At 47.5% G+C, this 22844-nt stretch overlaps 3 protein-coding genes across 4 annotated transcripts in view; 1 reads left to right on the forward strand and 2 right to left on the reverse strand.

Moving 5' to 3' along the window:
- Nucleotides 1-4622, reverse strand: NIFK (nucleolar protein interacting with the FHA domain of MKI67). The gene is given in 7 exon segments (XM_053948096.1): nucleotides 1-420; nucleotides 423-573; nucleotides 1786-1866; nucleotides 2545-2756; nucleotides 3453-3561; nucleotides 4242-4367; nucleotides 4445-4622. Coding segments are annotated over 7 exon segments (870 nt in total). The 5' UTR covers nucleotides 4589-4622; the 3' UTR covers nucleotides 1-373.
- A 77-nt stretch (nucleotides 4623-4699) lies between these two features.
- On the forward strand, nucleotides 4700-11766 carry TSN (translin). 2 transcript variants are annotated; one of them, XM_053948098.1, is made up of 6 exons: nucleotides 4700-5029; nucleotides 5118-5211; nucleotides 8157-8253; nucleotides 9045-9160; nucleotides 9802-9881; nucleotides 10213-11766. In XM_053948098.1, exons 1-6 carry the CDS (start codon nucleotides 4964-4966, stop codon nucleotides 10447-10449), a joined length of 690 nt encoding a protein of 229 aa, XP_053804073.1. In that variant the 5' UTR covers nucleotides 4700-4963; the 3' UTR covers nucleotides 10450-11766. The 2 variants fall into 2 exon arrangements, with proteins under 2 accessions (XP_053804073.1, XP_053804072.1); XM_053948097.1 differs by lacking the exon at nucleotides 4700-5029 and having other exon boundaries at nucleotides 5125-5698.
- A 6860-nt stretch (nucleotides 11767-18626) lies between these two features.
- LOC128790900 (kalirin-like) overlaps nucleotides 18627-22844 on the reverse strand; it is a 44895-nt gene continuing 40677 nt past the window's right edge. Inside the window, exons 6-8 of the mRNA XM_053948088.1 lie at nucleotides 22165-22787; nucleotides 21140-21285; nucleotides 18627-20319 (exon numbers count right to left, since the gene is read on the reverse strand). Coding sequence (XP_053804063.1) covers nucleotides 19524-20319; nucleotides 21140-21285; nucleotides 22165-22787 — 1565 coding nt within the window. The 3' untranslated portion in view covers nucleotides 18627-19523. The remainder of the gene's footprint in view (nucleotides 20320-21139; nucleotides 21286-22164; nucleotides 22788-22844) is intronic.

The raw sequence follows: 22844 nt of genomic DNA on the forward strand, positions 1-22844 counted from the left end.
GAAAGTTGAAAAATGGTAATTTTTTTAATAACCTGTCATTAATTATAAATTTAAAATACAGTTGCTTGCATTAGCAAACTCTGAATGGACAGCCTCACATTTTCTTTCCAAACAGGGAGCACTAGACATGAGTTACAAAATTAACTGAAGATTCTGAAGCTGAATATAGCTGGGTCACAGCATGGGCACTTGTGAGCACAAAGTCAAGAATATCTTCATATGTCCCTTGATGGCTAAACCAGAGGGACAAGATTTGTGAACAGAGTCGTTGCCTAAGAAAACCTGAAACAGTCTAGGCAGGATGAACCAAGCCAGGGCAGCAGACCCAGTAGAAACTCCACCTCAATAGTTTTTTAAGTTGAGAAAAATATGGCTACAGCAACAAAAATTTTAAGTCTGTTTCTGTTTCTTCAGGCTTGGCCTATGCCTTGGCTGCTTCTTTGGTCTCTGCACAGCATTCTTAACGCTGGCAGAGGGAAGCCTGAGAGTGACTTCATCATCCTCTGTGTCATCATCCATCTGAGCAGCTTTCCGGCGCTCGAGCACTGCTGGAGTACAGACTGGAGTAGGATCCTGAAGAGATCAGAAAAGCAGGATTCACTGCAAAGCCATCTGTCAGAAAAAGCTGTCACTGTCCCTGTGGTACCACAAGACACCTCAGCCCAGCTCTCCTTCAGAAAATTGTTTACATTTTATAACTAGCTACTTTTGTAGACATTATTTTTTTGGACAGAAGCATCACCTTCAAAGAAGTGTTATGTGAAAGGCAAATGGAAATTCATTCACATTTTTAATGTGTTGTTATGCATATTTGCTTTTTAAACTTTGTATTTCCTGACTCAAAGCATCACAAAAGTCAAGTGGAATATAATCAGGGCAACAGGGCAGGGGGTGAGGGAGTGTTTTTGAGACTGGCATACAGAAATGCCACATTCAATTTTACCACAGAGCTGAAACATCCCAGCTTCATTACATCAGTAAGCCCAGAACTCAGTTGACAAAATGTATTAGTTATCTTGTCTTCCTCACAACCAGCCATGCCCCAACTATCACAAGTAAACCCAGTAATAATAAAAATCCCCAAACACTCACCCCCCCAACTCACAACAATGATGAAACAGAACAGAAATGTTAATGCCTTACAGACTTTTTAGACTGCCAATATCCCAAATCTCAGTCCTGATGACCTGAACTTCCCTTTCATCCTACTGCTACTTTTACCTGGCATTTGTTTCCAAAACAAATGCTGTGCCTGGAGAGCATGGGGTAGGAGGGACAATACAGTACAGAAATGAAGAAAGACAGCACTAGACTGTATTAACAATTCAACTCCCTTTTTATCAAAACAGGCTGGCATTGAAACACAGTCCAACAGAAGGACTCCATCAAGGAGATCAGGTCACCCCAGGGTGAAGCACAGGTGCAGGGGGTGTACAGGTGCCTGGCCCCAGCACTCTGCACTACTGCAGCCTCAAGGGAGTGCTGAGCAGCAGAGGCTGACAGCAGACACACCGAGGGACAGGCACTGCTGGTTACAGCATGCTGAGCAGAAGCCTTTGCTGCTGAATACTTTCACAGGAGAAGGAACCACGAGGATTCTATCACCCTCCCCCGTTCAAGAGTGTAAATACATCTCAAAGGAGCTGCTTCTGGCACAAACATCTCTCAAGCAAACAATGTTAAGGTTTTTGTGTGTTGAAATCAGCATTAAGGTGACAACTGAAGACTTCAAACATCCGCCCCAGTGTGATGGTACTGGACACCACTAGGACTGGTCCGTCTTACCTGACTGCTCAAAGAAATGTTCAGTTTTGATTTCTTGGATGTTTTAACTTTTTTTCTCTTTTTGGAAAGCGGCTGTGCAGCCTAGGAAGCAAGACAGATCAGATGGATCACTACACACTTATGTGAAGATGCAGTCACTTAAGAGTTCACAGATTTGTTTCATAACTACAAAGTATTTGCTACAGCAAATAGGTTTAAAGTAATAAACTGACTGACACAGAGGCGATTGGGTTTGAACAAAAACACCGAAAGCAACACAAGTCTGCATTTTTAAAACATTCCATGTTAAACAGCATTAACTGCTCACAACTCAAGTACTTGACCCAAGCACTCAGCAGAGGAGGAACATGCAAGGGCTGTGGATGAAAGTTCTGGTCTTGGGACCTGCCTTCAAACCCCCACTCTGCCAAAGCCTCCCACAGGGCTCAGGCAAAGCCCCTCTGCTCTTTGGTGATCTGCACTCCAGTATTAAACCACAGAATATCCAACTGCTTGTACCAACAGAAGAAAAGGAGCATCGGCCCTTTACTGCTACCTATTATTTCTCTACAAGTGAACACACAGGCACATGGAGTGCAGCCCAGCAACAGGGCCACACTAAATTCCTGGAGCTTCTATACAGCTCCTAACACAAGTGAGCCTCCCTGGGGCTCCAGGACTTTTGCCAGTTCCACACAAAACACATGGTTTCCATGTATTCAGCACAACTCTAGAAACACATCTTGTTTAACACACTCACTGAAACAATGCCAAACTTACAAATCCTGGGAAGTCATACTCGAGCCCCTTTTCAGCCAGCTTCTTCCGTAACAGCCTCTCCTTCCGCAGCAGGCGCTTGGTCATCCTGGCCTTCTCCACCAGGGAGCGGATCCTGTTGTAGCGCCGGACGGCCGGCTGAGAAGGCTTCCGAAAGATCTTGTCACAGTCTTTGAAGAGGTTTTCATGGACCTTTTCAGGAGGCATGAACTGACCTGTACCAAACACAGGACACGGGGTTACAGCAGAACTCCCCTTCCTGCCAAGGGCACTCGCACAACACAGCTCACAGCTACAACACCGTGCTGGTGCAGCGAGTCAGGAGCACAGAAAAGGTCACTGCATCCTCAGCCAGGAAGAGAAATGGATGGATGGATGGATGGATGGATGGATGGATGGATGGATGGATGGATGGATGGATAAAACACTTTAACAGTTTCACCCAGAAAGATCAGAAAAAATTGTTTTATAATAACAGGTCAACTCATAATCCTTTACAAAGCAAGTTCTACTGTTACCATGACTGAGAAACTCAGTGATTTCAACAATCTTTTACTCAAAACCCCCTTTTGTCAAACCCTACAGACAACAACTGCAGCAGTTACAAATGCCAAGGAGTTTCCACATGAAAGAAGCTATCTCTACAGCAAACCCAACTTTGTCCTGAGATTTCATGTTACACAGTCACTAAGAGCAACGTCAGCCTAGAGAAAAAACCAGCACCAGTGACCAAAAGCCTGCTGAGCATGTTCTTTACACATGATGAAAAACTCACCCCCACAGAAAATACTTCTGGGACAAAACTTCTTTTTAAAAACCCTAAGATTCTATGCTCAGTCAAAAAATGTAACTGAAATAACTCCCAAGTTTCCTTTGCATGCTAGAGGACTTAAACTGCAGCTTATACTTACACTTCAGCAGTCTCTCAGAAAACAGGTAGTTATTCATTGTGTCTGCAACAATCTTGGCCACATCATCAGACTCAAACTCCATAAATGCATAGCCTTTGCTAGCTCCAGTCTGTAAGTGACAAGAGAGAAACATCAAACAATGCTTTGCTACCTGAAGGGCTCTATTAAAATAATTTTATTCTTCCAAAGTCATAGGCTGTCCTCAGATAACCACAAGTAATTTCACAAAGATGACTGAAATTGTGAAAAGCACCAGATTTAGTCCTAAATTGGTATGACATTATTTGTATATATGTATTTACATATATGTATTTACATATTTGCACACAAAACACAGTGCTCACAGGTATCTACTTGCTAAAAAAAAACCAAAGCTGCCCTGCATTGCTGCTGTTCCACTGTTCCACGCTGACAGCAAACCCAGAAGAAATTAGATATATCGAACACAAGTATGTTACAACAGAATCGTGGCACTTCAGTTGTACCTTGAACTGGTGCGCTCCAGCACTCCCCACTGGAGTGACTTTACTCACGGAAAAAAGGACCACAAGAGCCGCGGCCCAGCCGCCGCCGCGCAGTCGGGGACAGCCCCCGGCCCCGCCGCTCCCACGTGCGGCTCCCGAGGGCCTCAGGGCGCTGCGGCCTCGGCGCGTTCCCAGGGCCCTTGCTGGGCAGGGGGGGAGCCCCAGAGGTCACGGAGACTGCCCGGCCCGGCCTCGGGCACCGGCTGCGAGCGCTCCGCCACATCACGGCACTGCACGGGCCGCAGCGGCCGGGGCCGCTCCTCACCTTCTTACTCCTGGAGAGCCGCAGCCGCGTCACCGTCCCGAACTGCCCGAAGTACTCGCGGAGCTGCGGCTCGCAGAGGCCCCGCGGGAGATGCCCCACGAACACCACGCCCGGCGTCAGCTCCTCCTGCGGGCACAGAGACCGCGTCAGCCCGGGCCGGGACTCGCCGGGCCGCCCCCGCCCCGCCGGGCCGCCCCGCTCACCTTGGCAGTCCGCTTGGTGCGGGTCCGCTGCACCTTCTGCTGGAACTGGCGCTGCAGCCGCGGCTCCAGCGCCAGAAGCGGCGCCGCCCTCACAGCCGGGGCAGACGCGGGCACCTCCGCCGCCACGGCCTCCCCCTCCGCCATGCTGCCTCCCCCGACCGCCGGAAGAGCGTCACTGCCCTCGCGCCGGCGCCGCGCGGCCAGACGCCGTCTCCCAGCAACGGGGCGGACGGGCCCCCGCGCGGCCCCACCGGGCCCGGCCCCACCGCACCGGCAGGGCGGCCTGGGACACGGACACGGCCGGGGCGACAAACTCCCGCCCTGGGAGAGACCGGCTGCCCCCCCCCGGGGCGATCAGCACTCTCTGGGCACCCTCCCAGCCGCCCCTCCGTCCATTCCTGGCTGCTCCGGCCGCTCAGGCGGTGCGCGGGGCAGCCCGGCGCGGCGCGGGCAGGCGGTGCGAGGGGCAGGCGCGCGCCCGCGGCGCGGAAGGCCCCGTGGGCGGGAAGCGGCGGCACCATGTCGGTGAGCGAGATGTTCGCGGCGCTGCAGGGAGCGCTCGGCCAGGACCAGGACATCCGAGAGGTGCCGGGGCGGGCGGCACGGGCACGGCACGGCACGGGTGGGAACGGGGCGGGGCGGTGCCTCGGCTGACGGCGCGCTGTGCCCGCAGGAGATCCGGAAGGTGGTGCAGGCGCTGGAGCAGACGGCGCGGGAGATCCTGACGCTGCTGCAGGGCGTGCACCAGGGGCCCGGCTTCCAGCACAGTGAGTTCCGCGGAGAACGGCAGCGGAGAACAGCCGGGGGGCGGGAGTGCCCCTCGGAGCACGCAGGTGCCCTGTCCCGGGGCCCCTTTTCCAGGTTCCAGTCTCTCCCGGGGCCTTCAGCGTGGGATTCCCGGAGGCTGCTGGGAAGAGGAGAGCGCAGTGGGAGATTTCAAGCCAGACAAGTAGTAAAGCTGCCGTTCAGCATTATGGACATCGTTCTGTCCCTTTCTCCCCTCCCCAGTGCGGTGCTTTTCTGTCTCGGTGCAGAGCAGCATGTTCTTTTCCAGGTGTCACGTACTGGGCTGCTGAGTTGGCTCTTAGGTTTCCCTGTAAGTGACTTGCTCATAGGTTGTGTTATCATCACTTGTTGGGCCTTTGATCAATGTCCCCGTCTCATCTCTTCACCCCACACCCCAAAAAGCTGTGGTCCTGAGCACTGAGGGGGTATTCAGGATGGACTGGGATGGGGAGAACGCACTTCAATCTGGTTTGTACAAAACAGATTCTCTCTGTATATAAAACCTGCTTAATGCAGCAAAATGTAGAAAGAATTTGCAAGGGCTGAAACAGCAGGACCTGCTCTTGATGTCTGCTTGAGTGATGGCAGGAATTGTTCTGCAGCTTTGGAGGTTTGGGTTGTCATCAGCCTGGTTCCAGACTTCCCAGGTGTTGGACAGAATGTTTCTGGGCCAGCCCATTTCCTCCAGGCCACAAGAGCAGCTCTGCAGGCCCAGGTGTCAGATCTGCTCTTTCTGCCCCCTCATTTCTCAGCTTACTGGTAAAACTACTGGAATAAACTTAAATATGTCCATTAAGAGTTGGGCTTTTTCCAGTCAATTAATATCTTGTGAGAAGAAACAAACATTCTGACTTTGCTGGAAACTCTTGAGAGGAATTTGTTCAAGCCACCCTCCCCAGGTGCTGTTTTACTCCCTTGCAGAGCTGACTGGTTGTTTTCAGCCTGATGAGGTTCCCCAGCACACTGGGGCTGGAGCTGGAGGCCTGGGCTGCTTCTGGCCTCGGAGAGAGTTTGTGTTCAGCAGTGAGCAGCACCACAGGTTTGAGCTGTGCAGGCAAGTGCAAGTTCCATCTGCTGGGAGACCCAGCAATGCTGGCAGTCAGAGCTGCTGAGTGGTTATTTGCACAAGCTCAATTCTCTAACCTGGGAAAATCCATGGTCATTGTGTGGGTAACAACTTCAGAGTCGTTTTCAAGCATGTAGTTGTAGAGGCCCATGTTCAGCTCAGTGTATTTTCACTTGATTTCTAATTCCTGGAGAGAGCTTGTCCTGGAACTTGAGGAGTCTGAGAAGAAATCTGGAATAGTTAAAGAAAAAAAGAACAAAACCAACTAAGAAAATGTAAAACAAAAAAAATCAAACCAAAAAAACCAATCAGACAAAAAACCCAAAGCCTCATAATTCATGCAAAAAAAAAAAAAGATTTCATGCTTAATAGGTTAAGAGTTAACTTGTGATAGACCTGTGAATTTGTCATCAATTTCAGCTGTTAGTCAAACCACGGGATAATTGGGAGTTTGATGTAGGACAGCTTCCTGTGCTAGCCAGTGGCTTTTAAAATGTCATCTTGCAGAGGCTTCCCTGGCTGCTTGTCCCAAATGGAGCAGGAGGACTGCTCAGAAAGCCGGGCAGGGCAGCGTGTGCTGCATCCTGCTGTTGCCTGAGAGCAGTCAGGGTGACAGGCAGGGCCTCTGCGGCCTGAGAGCCAACTGGGTCTTTGCTCTTGTGACTGCAGAACATCAGAGGTGGCACCTGGGGATGTGCGAGGGTAGTTTGAATTTGGGGGTTGTGTGTGTGTGTCACTGGGCATTGTTTGAGCCTTTACAGTAAGGATTGTTTCTTTTTGTCACAAGTGCCTCTGGCAGAATCAAAACGTGAATGTGTTCCTTACTCTGTTCCCCCAGCCACGTGATGCTCACATGACTGAGGCAACCCTATAGCTCTCAACAGCTTCACACAGCTCCTTCATCCTGGCTGCCACATGGAGCACTCTCACATTCTGCTTCCTGAAGCTTTCATTTTTTCCATGTCATTCTCCCTCTCTTTTATTTTTTTAAACAGAAATTATGCGTTATTAACAGAAGTTTTATAATCACACTTGAGTGACTCCTAGTGGGTGTTGTTTGGTAAAAACCATCTCAGCTTTCAGATTTAGCTTCTGTGAATAATCCTGGCTTCTGTACATGAAGATGCAGGAGGGCCTGTCAGGTTGATCTTTATCCTTCCTTGGGCTGTGACCAGGCTGTGGGAGAGGGCTGCAGGGAAGCTGTGGCTTGAGCCCTTTGGTCGGCCGCTGGCACTGCAGGTGCAGCGGGGCTGTAACTCTGTCCGCGAACGGGAGGTGGCAGTGGCTGCTGCAGGAACAAGAGATCATTTCTCTGCAGAGCTGTAACACACACTGGGCAGGCTGGAACCCAGGCTCTGCAAATACATCGTAAAAAGCAGGAAATGCAGTTTTCTGAAGGGATGTTGCACCTCACGTAACCAAATTCTGATGGATTAGAAAAAAAATAGGATAAATTTTTAATATAGAGAAAGAAAAGTTGCTTTTCCTTTGACTGTGAGAGTTGTCTGGCAGCAGTGCTTGGTGTGTGCTTCCTTTGGGGCCAGCTGCTGTGTGCAGTGCTGTTCCATTGCTTGGGATCTGGCTGTTGCTGGGACATCTTGGCTCAAGTTCAAAACAAGGCCCAGAGCAGATCAGACAGCCTGAATTCCAGAGTCTTTCTGCTTTACCTCTATGGCTCATGGTGTCACCAGGAATATTTCTCAGATTGATTCCAAGTGTCAGTAGCCTTTCTTGAACAAGAAAGAAGTGTAAATAGCAGTGTCTACACTGGGAAACTTTGTTTACAAACCTCTGCTGCCTATCAAATATACATTTCCTGAGTGTATTCATTCCCTGAATGCTGTGCTGTTTCTTTTTCAGTTCCAAAGAAGTGTCAGAAGGCTCGTGAGCACTTTGGTACAGTGAGGACACAGATGGAGTCTCTGAAGACCAAGTTTCCTGCTGATCAGTATTACAGGTGTGCAGAGTCACACAGCCAGACACAGATATATATGGGAATTGCTTGGGCATCATTGCTTTGGAATAATGATGTAAAGGTTGATGGGTTGAATGCTTCTTTCTCTTTGAAAAGTAAATTGTGTTAGCCAAGTGTGAGATTTTTATCAGCATAGATTAAAAATGCTTTTGCTCAAACACTGTAACTTTTCACCAAAAATACTAAGTATTGAATTATTTTTCTGGAAATTTTCTTAGAAAAAGGGAAGCTTAAGAAGTTGGTGTTCTGCTGGAGCTGCCCTTGTATCTGGGGGCAGGGCATTTGCTGCTCCATTAATTTCAGTTAAGTTGTTCAGTTTGGGGCGTTCCTGGAAGCAGACCTCTAAATCTGTCATGAAATGGCTGTTTGGTTCTGCAGACACTAAATGAAGTTGTCACCTTTGTGTTCTGTTGCTGCCAGAAGGGGACAGTGCCTGGCAAGAACATTTCAAAGAACAAGAAACTTGTCAGCTCAGATCTGCTAAGGGAAAGCTCTGGCTGTCTGTGGGCAACACAGCCTGGAAAAGTGTGGGAGCTGTGGAGGTGTGTGAGAGGGGCGAGCAAATGTCAGTGTCTGGTGTGGTAAGCTGGGCGTGGAGTTCTGGAGTACCAAGGAGATGTCTTTTAGCTGGTGTCATTTTGATAAACCAAAAATACTGCAAAGTGCGTGTGTTAAGGCAGAAAACACAGCACACACATAATGTCTGCTTGTTGCCTAACGCTCCAGTAATAAACATTAATTATTTATACCTTGACCTGGTGTTTCTTCTGCAGGTTTCATGAGCACTGGAGGTTTGTGCTGCAGCGGCTGGTGTTCCTGGCAGCATTCGTAGTCTACTTGGAGTCAGAAACATTAGTGACCCGAGAAGCTGTTGCAGAAATACTTGGGAGTAAGTTAAGGTTGTAACCAAAGAGAAAAAGCTTGTGACCTTAGACATTGTAGCTTTCAGAGGTACAGGGAAAAGGCAGAACTTCATTTCTTCCTGAGAAATCAATTCCAGAGTTTATCTGGTATTTGATTTCATTATACAAAGAGCAGATTCTCAGAAGACGGAAATTGGCAAACCTAATGTTAACAAAAGTATTTATTCATTATTAAGTTCTTCATCAATGAAGGTCATTCAATCAAAGTGTGCAAATGCACCAAAAGCATAACACAAAGGTGAGAGCTTGTTTTTATAACTTCTTGCTTTTGGTATTTAAAAAGTGTGTAAAACAGATGAAATTCTTGCCATGAAAGAATTCTATCTTCACAGAGCAAAAGATTTGAAAAAAGTAAGGAAAATACATCCTGTATGTAGATGTAAATCCAGTTACTCTGTTGGATGTACAGTTGAGGATGTACAAGATGCTGAATCAAGAACAGAGAGGCTGTAATTAAATCACATACAGGAAAAGGCTGACTTTTATTTTGTAATAGTATTTCATAAATTTGATATTTCAAATTAGCACCACTAAACAAATGCAATTTAAGGTGGCTGGGTTTGCTCATGCTCAGCACCACCTTATCACTGCTCTGGTTTTTTCTCAGTTGAAGCTGATCGAGAACGGGGCTTTCACCTGGATGTTGAAGATTATCTTTCTGGTGTATTAACTCTGGCCAGTGAGCTGGTAAGAAAGATATGCATGCATGTATTTGGTTTGAAACTGACCTTGAAAACTGAAGTAATGTGTTCTTTAGCTTTCCTGAGTTGTTCCTGGCAGTTATGATACACAACACCTTGATCTGAACTTGTAGCAAGATGCTTCTCTGCATGTTCTTCACTGATACTTTTAAGATTTAAACTAGTCATTTGATTGAAAATCCAGAACTATGCTCAACAAAAAGGTAGACCTAAGTACAAATAATCAGCCAGGAACACAAGTGCTTCCTTTGGTACAGTCGCTGATGGGGACTGTGATGTGATGTGGGTGCTGTGCTCTTCGGTGTCTCCTCTCGCAGGCCAGGCTGGCAGTGAACAGTGTCACAGCTGGGGACTATTCTCGCCCTCTCCGCATCTCAACCTTTATCAACGAGCTGGATTCTGGCTTCCGCCTCCTCAACCTGAAGAACGACTCCCTGAGGAAACGCTACGATGGCCTGAAATACGACGTCAAGAAAATTGAGGAAGTGGTTTACGACTTGTCGATCAGAGGACTCAATAAGGAGGCAACAGTTGGTGCAGGAGGGGAGAAGTGAAGGATGCTCATTGGAACAGCATCATCGATTACCTCAGATGGTTGCCAATTTAGGAAGTACCTAGAGAAGCCTTCCGACAGTAGTTTAGAAGAACTGCAGCTCAACGCTGCTCTCTATTTTCTTACAAAAGGTGTAGTACAGGTGTTAGATGTTTTGTAAAATCATGTCTAGATTAGGACAGGAGACTGTTTCCGGTGGAATTCCTCTGTCAAACACATGGTGCCGTTCTCTGCACAGCAGCAATAGTAGTCAGTAATTCCCATGAGCTGAGATTCCCATTAGTTGTGTAGTGTTGCTTCCCTGCTGTCAGGGAAGTGCTGTGGCTGTCTCTGCTCACACACCCTCAGAGGTGTGTGTACAGCACGCAGCTCAGTACAGACACGTGGGATCTTCTAAGAAACACAGTGTGTAAATACTGACCTTTTTTTTAAGATACATTTTTTTCCTTTTTTTTTCTTAAATTTTCATCTATGTAAGTTGAACAAATTTGCATAACTGTTTATGAACCAGATCTCTTTTTGAATGGTTTCTGTTAATGTACCCCCTGTAATTGAGAAATTAGTGAAAATACTCCTGAGAATTCCTCTATTGGAACTGGTGTCTTGCACCCCAGCATATCTCTTTTCCCCTCTCTCTATTTTTTTTTTCCACCAAGATTTCAGTTACCAGGAAGAGCAAGGTCTGCTTAGGCACCTGCTTTCTCTGTCTGGTATTTGTTTTACTGGCATGAGTAAATGCAGAGTTTTAAATGATGATTTGCCTTGAGAACTCAGTGTAGCCAATTTTTATGTTTTTTTAACTTCCAAGTTTTCTGAATAGAGAAGTGTAAACTGAAAAACTGCAGGTGGTGTCTGAGTTGTAACAACCTGTACAGGCCACAACTGTACCTGTATCATGGGATTAAAAACAAAAAAACACCACAAAACTATAGTTGGTGTAGTAAAATGTTTATATCTCCAGAAACAGGGAAGTTACTGCTTTCAGGTAAATATGTAAGATGTTTGCAAACACCTACAGCCTCTTTTACGTGTGTAAGTGGACAGACTCATGCCTGCCCATGTGTTCATTCTCTTCTCCTAAATGACTTTGAGTTTTGCCATTCTCCTACTTCTGGTGGTGCAGGAGGGTTAAGGAGAACAGCTAACTTAGGAGGTAGAGGAATACTTCAGAGGGTGAATAGGAAGTCAAGTTTATACGGGGTTTGTTCATTTCGGTTTCTTAGAGAAGATTTACCACTGAGTTAGGGAGTTGTTTTGTTTATTGGAAGAAAATGGTTTCTTGGTTATTTTGGCCAATAAAAGCTGTTCTTTGATTATGGCCACTTGGTACCTCTGCCTGTTGTCTGATCATCTGCTGTTACTTGCTTCCCTTGCTGGGAATCTGTTCTGGAATACCAGCATTTCAGTTCATCCTTCAGCTGTCCTTGGACAATAATGGAGTTCCTCCCCTTGGCTGTAGTTGTTCAGTGGCACGTTTCTAAACACTACCAAGTTCAAAGTCAAGCTGCAAACAGATTTCATAGGCTTTTTTTTAAATATTTTTTTAACTTTGAGCAATTTCACCAAGTAAAACAGGAGAGCTATGGCGTTTATCCTTAACAATCCAAGAGTTGGCAAGACTATTTTAAAAGCATCTCATAATCTTTCATGTTGGTCCTCATCCTTTGTACCTTATGTCTCTTAACACATCCCCCTTTCACAACTGAAGAAAATGAGGGTGTAATTTCCTGAGCCCTGTGGCAATGTAATAGCTTTCAAAGTATTTCTTTGTTCTTGCCCTGTGCCAGTGTTTGCTCATTTCTCAATGCTGTGGCAGTGGGAGGAAGGAAGGAGCTTAAGCCAGTTTTACTGCCCAAACCAGAGATGGGGGGTGAACCAACACCCTAAGGCTGTGCAGTCACAGCTGTGTAACTTCAAGGTCACACAGGAAATTTGTGGGAGCAGGAGAATAGAGAAGGGTTACCTGAGCATCAGTTTGGTGTATCTTCGGTTAGAGGACTCCTAGCATGTGGGACTGGGACGTGAGGCCACGTGTCAGGGCAGCTGCTGGTTAAGGCTTTGCGCTGACTTGCATCCCAGGTGCTCCAGTTGCATTTGGTCAGGCAGCAGGTCTGCTTCCTGACATGGGATCCTGTGTGCCTAATGCAGCTGTTCACTAGATCCCACATCTGCCAGCTCTTGCTGGTGGGTTCTGAGAGCTGGTGGAGATGAAGCAATGCTGTGCCACAGGTGCAGGTACCATGGGAGGGACAACTGGAATAGCAAGGTTCTTACTTAGGGCTTACAGAGGTGCAAGGTGTGGGATCCTTCTGTCTAAGGCTCTGTGAAGAGCAAGTGCCCAAGAAAGAGACACTCAGTGTTGTGTTCTTGGAGGGTGTTTAGCAAACAGCTTGTTCTTTCCTGTTCTAAGTCTTGGGAGAGCCTAGCATCATCCTCTGGAAAAGCACTGTTTGCAAGAGCCAGGCTACACAGCTCATTCCTAGTGTGGGTCTGGAGAAGGGAAAAGAAAACCACTAACTTTCTCCCTAGGCAGCAGCGGGGGAAGATGGGGATGCTTTTGCAGCTTCCTCTGCACTGCAGTAGCCTGTAGGACCTTGTGACCTTTACAAGGAATCTGCACATTTCTCTGATCCTAATTGGTAAGTTATGTTCCTGTCCCAGAGCTGGGAGTAGAGGGAAGAAGGGAAAACCCAGAAGGACTTGAGTAGGGAAAGGGGAGCAGGGAATGGCAATGGACTGCAGGAGCTTGATGGCTCATGGTGAATCAGATGCACTTGAACTCTAAACAGTTGGTACTGTTTGGACTGTGCAGCGTGTGCTGGCAGGGGATGTGGGAGGGGAGTGAGTCAGCACAGGAGCACTGGAGAGTCTGACTCAACACCCAGCACAGCTGTTCCCTGAGCCACTTCAGCCTCAAGTGTGTTCGTGGCATGCTCTCTTGGATCGTCTTTATATTCACTAACTTGTTTGTTTGGATTTTTCACATCTTGATGTCATTTCTGTGTGTTTTCTTTATTTCAGTAAAAAGGGTACTTAAATAGTTGATTAATGGCTCTTTATTTATAGCCCTGCCTGTTGAAGCCCAGCAGATCAGCAGATCAATGAAAGTGCTGACCTGAAACAGTTCAGGAAGGGAGGGTGAGCAGGATGCACAATAGACCTTGGGGCTGGCTCTTGAACTGGGCTCTGCCTGCTGGAATTGATTAACTGCAGCCAGCCCAGCCACCTCTTTAAACTGGCACTTGTGAAAGGACACGTTATCACCTCCAGGCTGCCCTTTCCTGGTGCCAGCAAACATCCTTGTGCAGTGAGCTGGATCAAGGAGCTGATTTAGCTGAAACAATCTTTATTTTTGAGCAGTGTTTGCTCCTGACGTGGTGCATCACACAGTCCCCCCTCCATGCTGTGCCAGTGGAAGGAGGCTTCTTCCTCTCCCTGTGGTGCCAGCTTTCAGTATTCTCTGAGCTGTAACACTGTGTGGTAAATGGTTTGATTTTTCTTGCCATAATTTAACTGCTTCCCGTTTTGAGAGGATTGCCAAGGATTTTCTCTCTGAACAAATAATTTGCCTTCATTTCACTGCAAAGTGAGTGAGCTACGGAGCCTCACCCAGGTTTTTCAGCCAGCAAGGTCATTACACACCAAGGCAATTAAGGGGAGCAGAAAGTGAATGTGGATCATGCTGGGGGTCTGTGTGTGGATCCTGACCCATCACCCATCCACAGTCCATCTTCTCTAGTTCAACTACTGTCGCAGGATGCAGCTCTACTAAAGAGAGCTGCACTGGATGCATGGGTGCAGCTCTACTAAAGGAGTGTAGTGGTTATTCAGAGTCTCCTCCCTGCTGAATTCATGGAGTGCTGTGAAATGAGTGGATTTCAAAAGGAAGACTCTGATCTGTTTTGTATCTCCTGTCTGTGTGTTGTAGGTTAGGCATGAGTTAGGTAAGATGGGTATCTCCTTGCAGGCTTCATTGCCTGCTTATTGTCACTTCAAACTGGCACTTCTGGTTTTAATTGGTTGGTCAGCACTGGGGGGCTTGCCCTGCCCAAGGAGAACATGGCTGTTTGAAAAACAGCCCTTTCTTGAGAGGAGGAATACACTCCTTGTCTGAGTGCTCGTTCACCTGCACATTCACCCTCTGGGTGTACAAACACCTATCCTGGGGAAAGTGTAAGAGCCTGAGCTCTGCAAGGTGCCCTGCTCCCCTGGAAGTCTTCCCAGGGATGCGACTTTGGCACTGCAAGGGAAGTTCCTGTCCTAGGAGGGAAGGGTTCAAGCCAGCTGGGCCCCCACTGCAAACAAATCCTTTGCCTGATTCCATGCAGAGAACCTTCCCTGAGAGGGCTGTTTGCAGGCTGGGTCTTCTCAATTGCAGCTGAGATCATTTCTCAGGGATGCAAAGGCTGCACTGGTGGAGATCACACTGGGGCAGTATTTGAGCTGGAAAGTTGGAAATTATTATGTTAATCCTTGCTAATGGATCTGGAGCCTAATGCCATCTTTTCAACTCTTCCCAGCTGTGTAACTGCTCCCAGTCAAGCCTGGGCACAGACCAGTGCTAGAGGATGCTCTGCCTGTGTCCTGATTGCCCCAAAGTGTTGTTCCATCTCTGCTGAAGAACAGGAACTCTGTTCCTATCACTCAACCTTTCCATCATGTTGTAGAAAGGTTTCCCTTAGGGGATCACCTTCAGCTTCCCTGTGGAGGTGTATTCTTTTCTAATGAGTGCCCTTAGGGCTTGCCTGGAGTTTTTTGGCAGTACAGTGTTACTGTAAAAACTTCCTTTTTTCTTAATTGCTTGTACCTGTATCTGGTGAGACTGCTCCTCTGCAACAGTATGTGAGAAATAAGGCAGTTCCTTCATCTGCCTGATCAGTAAGACATTTTGCTCCTTCATACTCCACTGTAGTGACAGGTCACTCGATGACAGAGAGCGCTTTGAATATTTATCTGATCTCTGGGAGGACAGTTTCCTCTGTTGCTTTCAGTTCCAGGTTTTTCCAGTTTCAAGTCAGAGAATGTTAGCCTAGTTCCAGCTAAATCTTACCCAGTTCCCCAGCACACATATAAGAGGAGACATCACAAAATGAGAATTACTACAGCTGCCTCATCCATGAGCACTGAAGGGATCTTTGATATGGTGCTAGAAGATTTAAACTTTTTTCCCTTTGAACACATCAGGGACAAGCAAGACAGTGCAAGATTCACCAGAATCTGCCGTGGGAAAAAAATATATCTGGGACTTCTGTTACATTATAAATTCACATGCAGCAAAGTCAGGAGAGCTGAGAGAAACTCAGAGCTTTTTTCAGGATTTGGGGTGTGCTGAGGTCAGTCTCAGTCTCCAATGACAACTCCTTGCTGCCAGACCAAAGCTGGTTTTCCCTCTCAGGTATGTTCTTGCTCAAATAGTGGAGACCACACGGAGCACCCCTTCCCCATTTGCACTTCCTTTAATGACAACCAAGAAAGTACGAGGACACCATAAAGGAGAGGATCTCTATTCACTAAAGCAGAAGTGTCTGCCCTCTGAAGTATTTGCTCTTCATCTCTATGTGTTTTCTTCAGGCTTTCCCATCCAGGCTAGTGACTCATAAACGAGCTGTTCCTTCTTTCCTTGGCACCTGAGCTTATAGAGGGCTCTTAGTCCAGTGTTTTGTGTGTCTGCCTTCAGAACACAAAACTACATGGACTCCAAAAATAAAGACTGCCTTTTGTTGTTTTCCTGGTAAATGACCAGTAAGGCTTATACAAAATTCTTTTTAAAGGTCATTTAAGAGTTCTGGTAAATCAAGGGAGCAACCAATGTTTTCTTTTTTCCCCTGACAAGGGGTACTTCCAGAAAGGTCTGCTTGTATTACTTGGATAAGTTCAGTGGGCAGGAGTCTTGAAAAGTAATCTTAGTATTGTCAGTCATGACAATGAAAGGCATAAAAATATTACAGAGACCTAGGACGGCCAGCTTAGAACAAATAATTGCTTTCTTGGCTTGCAGACAACCCTGTTCCAAGTACCCGAGGTTGTAATAGCATTTTGTCAGTTTGTTAATCAGAAATGGAAAAATACAGCACGACTAATCTCCATGGCTGCCAAGTAAGATGTGCACATGTGATACTGAAAGACCTGGAACTTCACAGGAGAGGGATCATCTAGTTTAGAAGGGTGCCTGAGGATTATGGAAATCTACTGCCTTGTCGGTGTACTGACACTCTTGCCCTTCCTGTGCTGCCTCACCCCACACCACAGGCAACTCACAGGATTGTTCCCTGCTCATGTCCCCTTTCAACACCTGTAATTTACAGGCAGGTGAGCAGCTGCACACACCAGGTACATAAAAGTAGCTGGAAGTGTGTTGAAAGCACAACCTCTGTCCAGTCTGACAGGTTCAGCAATCCCACTGGCGCTTTCTGTAGCTGTCCCAGATCAAAGGGCTTGTACTTACTGTTCTTGGCCACAGGTTCTTTAGAACAGGGCTACAGCACCAAGTACACGTCCTGCTCATAACTCAATACCCGGTGATTATTCATGGACCTTCTTCTGGGGAGAGTTTGGTTCAGAGGAAATAGGCCATGATTACAGGAGCCTGGCAGACAGGTGCTTCCTGTGATACCTAGAAAAACCCTGACTCTGACAAATTGAACAATCAGCCAAACATAAGATTGATGCTAAATATCAGATCTTTTACATATTTATTGTTCTCTAACCTTTTTGAACAGCCAGGCTGGCTGAAGGTATCTTGATTTAAAGATATGACTGTACAAATGGTCCACTAGTGGTTTCGAGCGTGAATTGAGGTGGAGAAAATCACTGTGCTGGAAAGTAATTGAAAACTTTCCAGCAGGCAGCAGCTTTGTGGCTCTGAAAGCCACTCACTGTTTGGATAAATTGGGTTGTTACCCCAGAGAAATGAAGAGAAGGTGGCTGTGCCATTGTGGTCTTGGGAAAGACAAAAGTGCTACAAGCTGTTGCTTTTTGCATGTGAGGTGAATAGGGCCTGAAGGCTCCTAAATGAGATCTGTCACAACAGCATAAATCTTCCTCTAGCAGCTGCTCTGCTCAGGCATCTATCTCTGTGAAAAACAAATGGCAAAGTAAAAGCAATGCCTCATGCTCTTCACTGGCTGCTCAGTGCATATTTTGGGGGAACAGTTTATTGTCTAGTGATTAGAAAGAGCTGGAGGGAATTCCAGCTCACCTGAGGGAGCCAGGCTGCTGCCCTGGCAATCACTTTGACAGCTATTGCTTGCTACAGAGCTCAGCTGTGTGCAGCCACGCTCATGTCTTGGGTACCCTCCAGATGATGCAAATCTTCCCATTTCCTCAAGGACAAGATGCAGCACTAAAATGCTGGATGGTGCAGAACAAGAGAAGATACAGCCAGTAGGCACATATCAGGGGTGTCTGCCGCAGTGCCTGGAGCAGTGCAACAAGCCCTGGCAGCTGTGGCCAGAGGACAAAGCACTGGGCAACAGTTTGAGGCTTGCTCAGATGCTGGGTCAGTGGTGACTTTACAAGACTAGGGCTACCTTTGTGAAGATGTCTTCTGTCTGCCTTCATTGGTGACCTTTGATACTGGTTGATCTCTGGAGAAATACATAAATGTGCTTGTGTGAATTCTCTTGTGAAATAAATGCCTGTAACAAAAATATTTTGCTGGTAATGAATTAGTACTGATTGGCTTTGCCTTTACCCTGTGGGCCTAAAAGAACATTTACAGGCTGTCCTCCCAGATCCATGGACCAAAATTTAGGCTCCTTTAGTTTAGCTTCCAGGCTGAAATCTGGCCTTTGCTGTGTAAGTCACAGCGTGACATTTTGCAAAGCAGCGGTCAGTGTTAACGTCAGGCTGAAAAGGTTAAACCGTTTGCTTTTTTACCATTGTTCAGCTTCGAGTCATTTCCCTGCTGAGCAACTGAGAGAGGCTGGACCTTATGGGGCAGTTATTTGTGGCCTCAGTTTTGGCTCTAGAGCAAAAGGGTTTGTGCCAATCTGTTATTGTCTAGTGAGAATTTGAGTAGCAGGTTTGTACCATTCACCCAGTCTCATTTGGAATAGCCCCAAATTCTGTTCAGGGGATCCTCAGAGCAGATGTAGGCACATTGCTCATCTGAATGCCACCCATATGAAGTGAAACACATACTCCATAATACAAATATTAAAAAATATCCACCTAAAGTAATTGAAACATAATTATTAAAACATTTTATGTTACTCTACAGTACAATGTAAATTGTTCCTTTCAATTAAATTTTGAAATACACTAGATTACATAATTTAAATAATTGCAAACTCTTAAATTCACTATCAGTGGTAGTAGAGCTGTATTTACATATACTTCTGAGATATTTCAGATGCAGCATTATGTTCCAGACCCTAAGTCAGTTAAATAACAGACTCTCACTGGGAGTGTGCTGCTCTTCCACAGGTTCTACACATATGTGGGGTTTATGTGTTTGCTCTTTTTTTTTCTTTTTCTTTTTTTTTTTTTTTTTCTGTGTGCATGCAGCTGAATCTGAGCAAATTGATACCTACTTGATTTGGATTAAAGATGAAAGGCCTTTCTTTTTAAACAAGTGTTTTGACTGAATATACGGAGGTGAATAATGAAACACAGTCCTTAGGAGTTGTGGTGGAAAACAATTTTTTCCAGCTTTCATCTCTGTTGCATAATACTGCACCTAATTTTGCTGAATACCCAGACTTTACCTAATGCTGATGAAATACAGTCAATAGTGGAAACCTCTCTCATTGTCAAGACTGGCTTTCAACACGATCCATGCAATGGCAAGCATCATACATCATTCTCCTGCAGTGCAACATTAACAAGTTAAATTATTATCCTTCGGTGATGTCCTCAAGTGGAGCCCATCTCTGTATGTACATGAGCCACGAACTATTGTGAGTCCAGAGGTTGGAGTTCAGCACCAGGCTGTAGTGTTTGCTTCCAGTGCTAGTAAGAGTCTTTGGGGACCAGGCTCCTCCCTGTGTTGTCCATGGAGCAAGTTCAAGCCAGTGGGGCTCTTGATGGTCTTTGCATGCGGCACTGGTCAAGCCAAGCCTGCCCGTGCAGGACTCAGGGCCTGGTGTGAGGAGTGCTGATCATGATGTTGGGCAGCGCGTTCCGCCGCTTCTTCCAGGAGCCCAGCTCCCTGGAGTAGCGCCTGATCTGCCTGAACCAGTGGTGAGTCCGTGCCCGGTCGCTGTCCCGGAACACAAACGCCTCCCGCCTGATTTCAATGAGTTCGAAGGTGTCATCGCAGTCGGGATCAGTGGAGACTATGCAATTACTCAGCCTCAAGGGCTCCCTGAGCAAATGGAACTTCCCGTTATTTTTGTCCCTGATGAGTACCAGCACTGCGTCCTTCACAGGCCCTGGCTCAGCTGATTCCAGGCTGGACTCGGACACACGTTTCATGTTCACCAGGAGGAGGACCTGCATGTTCTGGAATTTCAGGGTCTTGCTGCCTTTCTTCACCCACTGGCCATCGGGGGGCTGGGCCAGCTGCAGAGACCCTTCCATCACAAACCGAGTTTCCTCCCGCAGCCAACCGACAGTTTTGAGGGCAGTTTCTCTCATCTCGATGTTGATGACTTCCCTCTTCTTCTTGCTGTCCTGGCGAAAGGATCGGAGGGTCCATGTGTTCCCTTCCTGCTTGGTTTTCATGTTGATGTGCTCCAGGTGGGACTCGATGCGGCTCTTGGCCTCCCGCAGGCTGCCGTAGTCTGGGTGGTACTCGGTGGTGGCCTTGATGATTCTGCTGAGCAGCAGGGGATACTTGGTGACCCTCTGCAAAGGGGCCATCAGGAAGGACCTCAAGTTCATCCGCCGCAGTGCTGTGTTGTCATTCTGGGAGACATTGAGGAATATTCTGCAGGGATTTAAGAAGACAGGATGAAATGCTGGTTGTTCTGCTAGCAGATGCTGCAATCCTACATGCAAATGAACAGCGTGGTGCTGACAGCTGCTGGGCACTGCAGCCCCCCCATTTTTAGCAACCTTGTGAATTCTGTCTTATTAAAGAGTAACAATCATTTCTGCAGCTGTGCTCAGCTGCAGAATCCTGATGAGGTGCCTGGGACACTTGCACATAACATCCTAACAGTCTTCTATTAAATCATAAAATAGCAAGGGTGTGATCTTTCTCTGGTACCTCCTGACGTAAACATGAGGCAGACACCAGTTTATATCAGATTGCATTAACAATAATGCCTTTCATCATTAGATTACAAAGCATATTAAACAAGAATTTGGCTGAGCAATGGAAAGAGAAATGACTTGCCTGACATTGCCCAACAGACCAAAGCTAGGAATAGGAACTAAATTCCAGTCATGTGTGCCACAAAGTGGCTTTCTGCAGTGGAAATCCAACCTGGGCTCCAGCACAGGACTGAGAGCTGATCTCAGCTGAGTATTATTTGGTAACAGTTCAGTGCAGTGGTCACTGGGTAGATACTGCTAGCATAAAACACAGAGTAGAGCTGGGGACCAGCTGGTTGATACCAGTGGAGATACCAAGGATTGAATATTTTTTGAGAATAAATGACTGTCCTCACCCCAAGAGGGAGCAGCGATAACTGAAGAACACTAGCATCAGACTTTGATCTAGATGGGCTGACAAAGGCTTCACCCTCAGCCTGCTACCCTTCTGTCACCAAAGCCTGGATGAATATGGTCATCCCCTTTCTCACCTGAGCAACTCCTTCTCCTTCTCCAGAGCGTTGAGCATATTCACAGAGGAGGACTGCTGAAGACAGTATGTCTGAAAGGCTGGCAGCATGTTCACAAATTCCAGGAATATTTCTCCGATGCACACGGTCATCAGGTCATCGTCCCCCTGCAAGTATGCAATAGGGCCCTGCTCAGTTAGCTCAGGAGAGGCACAGCCACGGGGCCTGCCTTCAGTCCTATCAGCATGAACTGCTGCAGGATCAGCTGAGCACTAGACCAAAGCTAGAGCTGGGCTCACCCTTCCCAGTCGAAAGGCAGGGTCTGGGGGCAGTCAGTGCCTGGGGAGGGGAAGGAAAGCTGGTCTAACTGCTTGCTCTTCCACATGCAAAGAGCTGTCTGCTCTCCTCCTGTGGGCTCAGCCAGCTCATCAGAGCAAGGATTTGAGGACCAGACTGAGCTTCTTAGTCAAGAGGATGTATTGTGTCCATGCTGGTGGGGCAGAAAAGGCTTGCTATGCAAGGCAGGGTGCATCAGTAGAAGCGGCCATACACAGCTGTAGAGCAGGGAACAGCCTGCACTGCCTGGCCTCACAGACAGCCTAGAGCCAAGCTGCAGTAAACTGCACGCCAAGGCAAACACAGCCAAGCCATCATGAAGCCAGCCAGCTCAGGGCTGGAAGAGCACAGCCTGAGAGACAGAGCTGAGCTCTGTGCCCCCATGGTAACATTCTTACCAGCATCCAGGCCAACTGGCCTAAAACTAACTTTGATAATGGGACCATTAAGACCTATTAATGGGATAAATGAGCAAGACTGATGATGTCAGTGGCATCACCACAGCACAGTGAGTCCAACACCTGTGACCTGGCACAGAGCTCCTGATATCAGAATAGCTGAGAGAGCAAGGGACTAGATAGCTGATAGCTGACCATAACCCAGGAGTCCTACCTCCTGTTCCTCTGCTCCACCTATGCTGCCTGCCTAATACAAAACTTATTTCAGTCTGCCCAGTCCAGCCCCTTTAGAGGGCAGAGGCAGCATCATACCTGATCAAAAGCCTGATCAATCTCTTCTTGAAGTATCTCCAGGAAGTTCTCATTGAGGTCAATGAGCTCCTGGATGTTGCTGAAGATGCCCTGGAGCTGCTCCTGGCTCAGCAGCCCAGCCGCCTGCATGGGGAGGTAGAACTCCTCTTTGATGATGCGCAGGTCCTCTCCATAGCTGGCCTCCGTGTTGACAAACTCCAGCACAGACTCCTTGCGTTCCGTCCTGCACTTGCGGCACTTCTCGCAGAGATCAGCCCGCCTCTGGTTGCAGTTCTGAACATCTGTCTCCACCGGGAGGTCCCTTTCTCCACAGTCGGTGCAGGGTCGGTGGGCTTCCCAGGCCTGCAGGGAGCTCAGTGTTTCAGATGCCCGGTTCCTCCACTTCCTGGCTGGCATCTGGCCAATGCCGCTATCTGCCCTCTCCACATCCGCTGACTTGGTCCGGGTGGCCGCAGTGGGATCCAGGTCATCCCGGGCATCATTCACACCAACAATCCCGCTGTCCGTGCTCAGACTGCTGACGTTGCTCCAGTGACGTCTGGAGCGGAGGGAGCCCCGTGGGGTGCGTCGGGTCTCATCAAAGCTGCCACCATGGCCAAGGTTGGCTTTTGCTACCACTGGACCTGAGAACAGACACAAATCATTACAGGCACTGCCAGCTGCACAGAGCTCACCCGAGG

Source organism: Vidua chalybeata, chromosome 7, assembly GCF_026979565.1.
Source record: "Vidua chalybeata isolate OUT-0048 chromosome 7, bVidCha1 merged haplotype, whole genome shotgun sequence".
NCBI classification, from domain to species: Eukaryota; Metazoa; Chordata; class Aves; order Passeriformes; family Viduidae; genus Vidua; species Vidua chalybeata.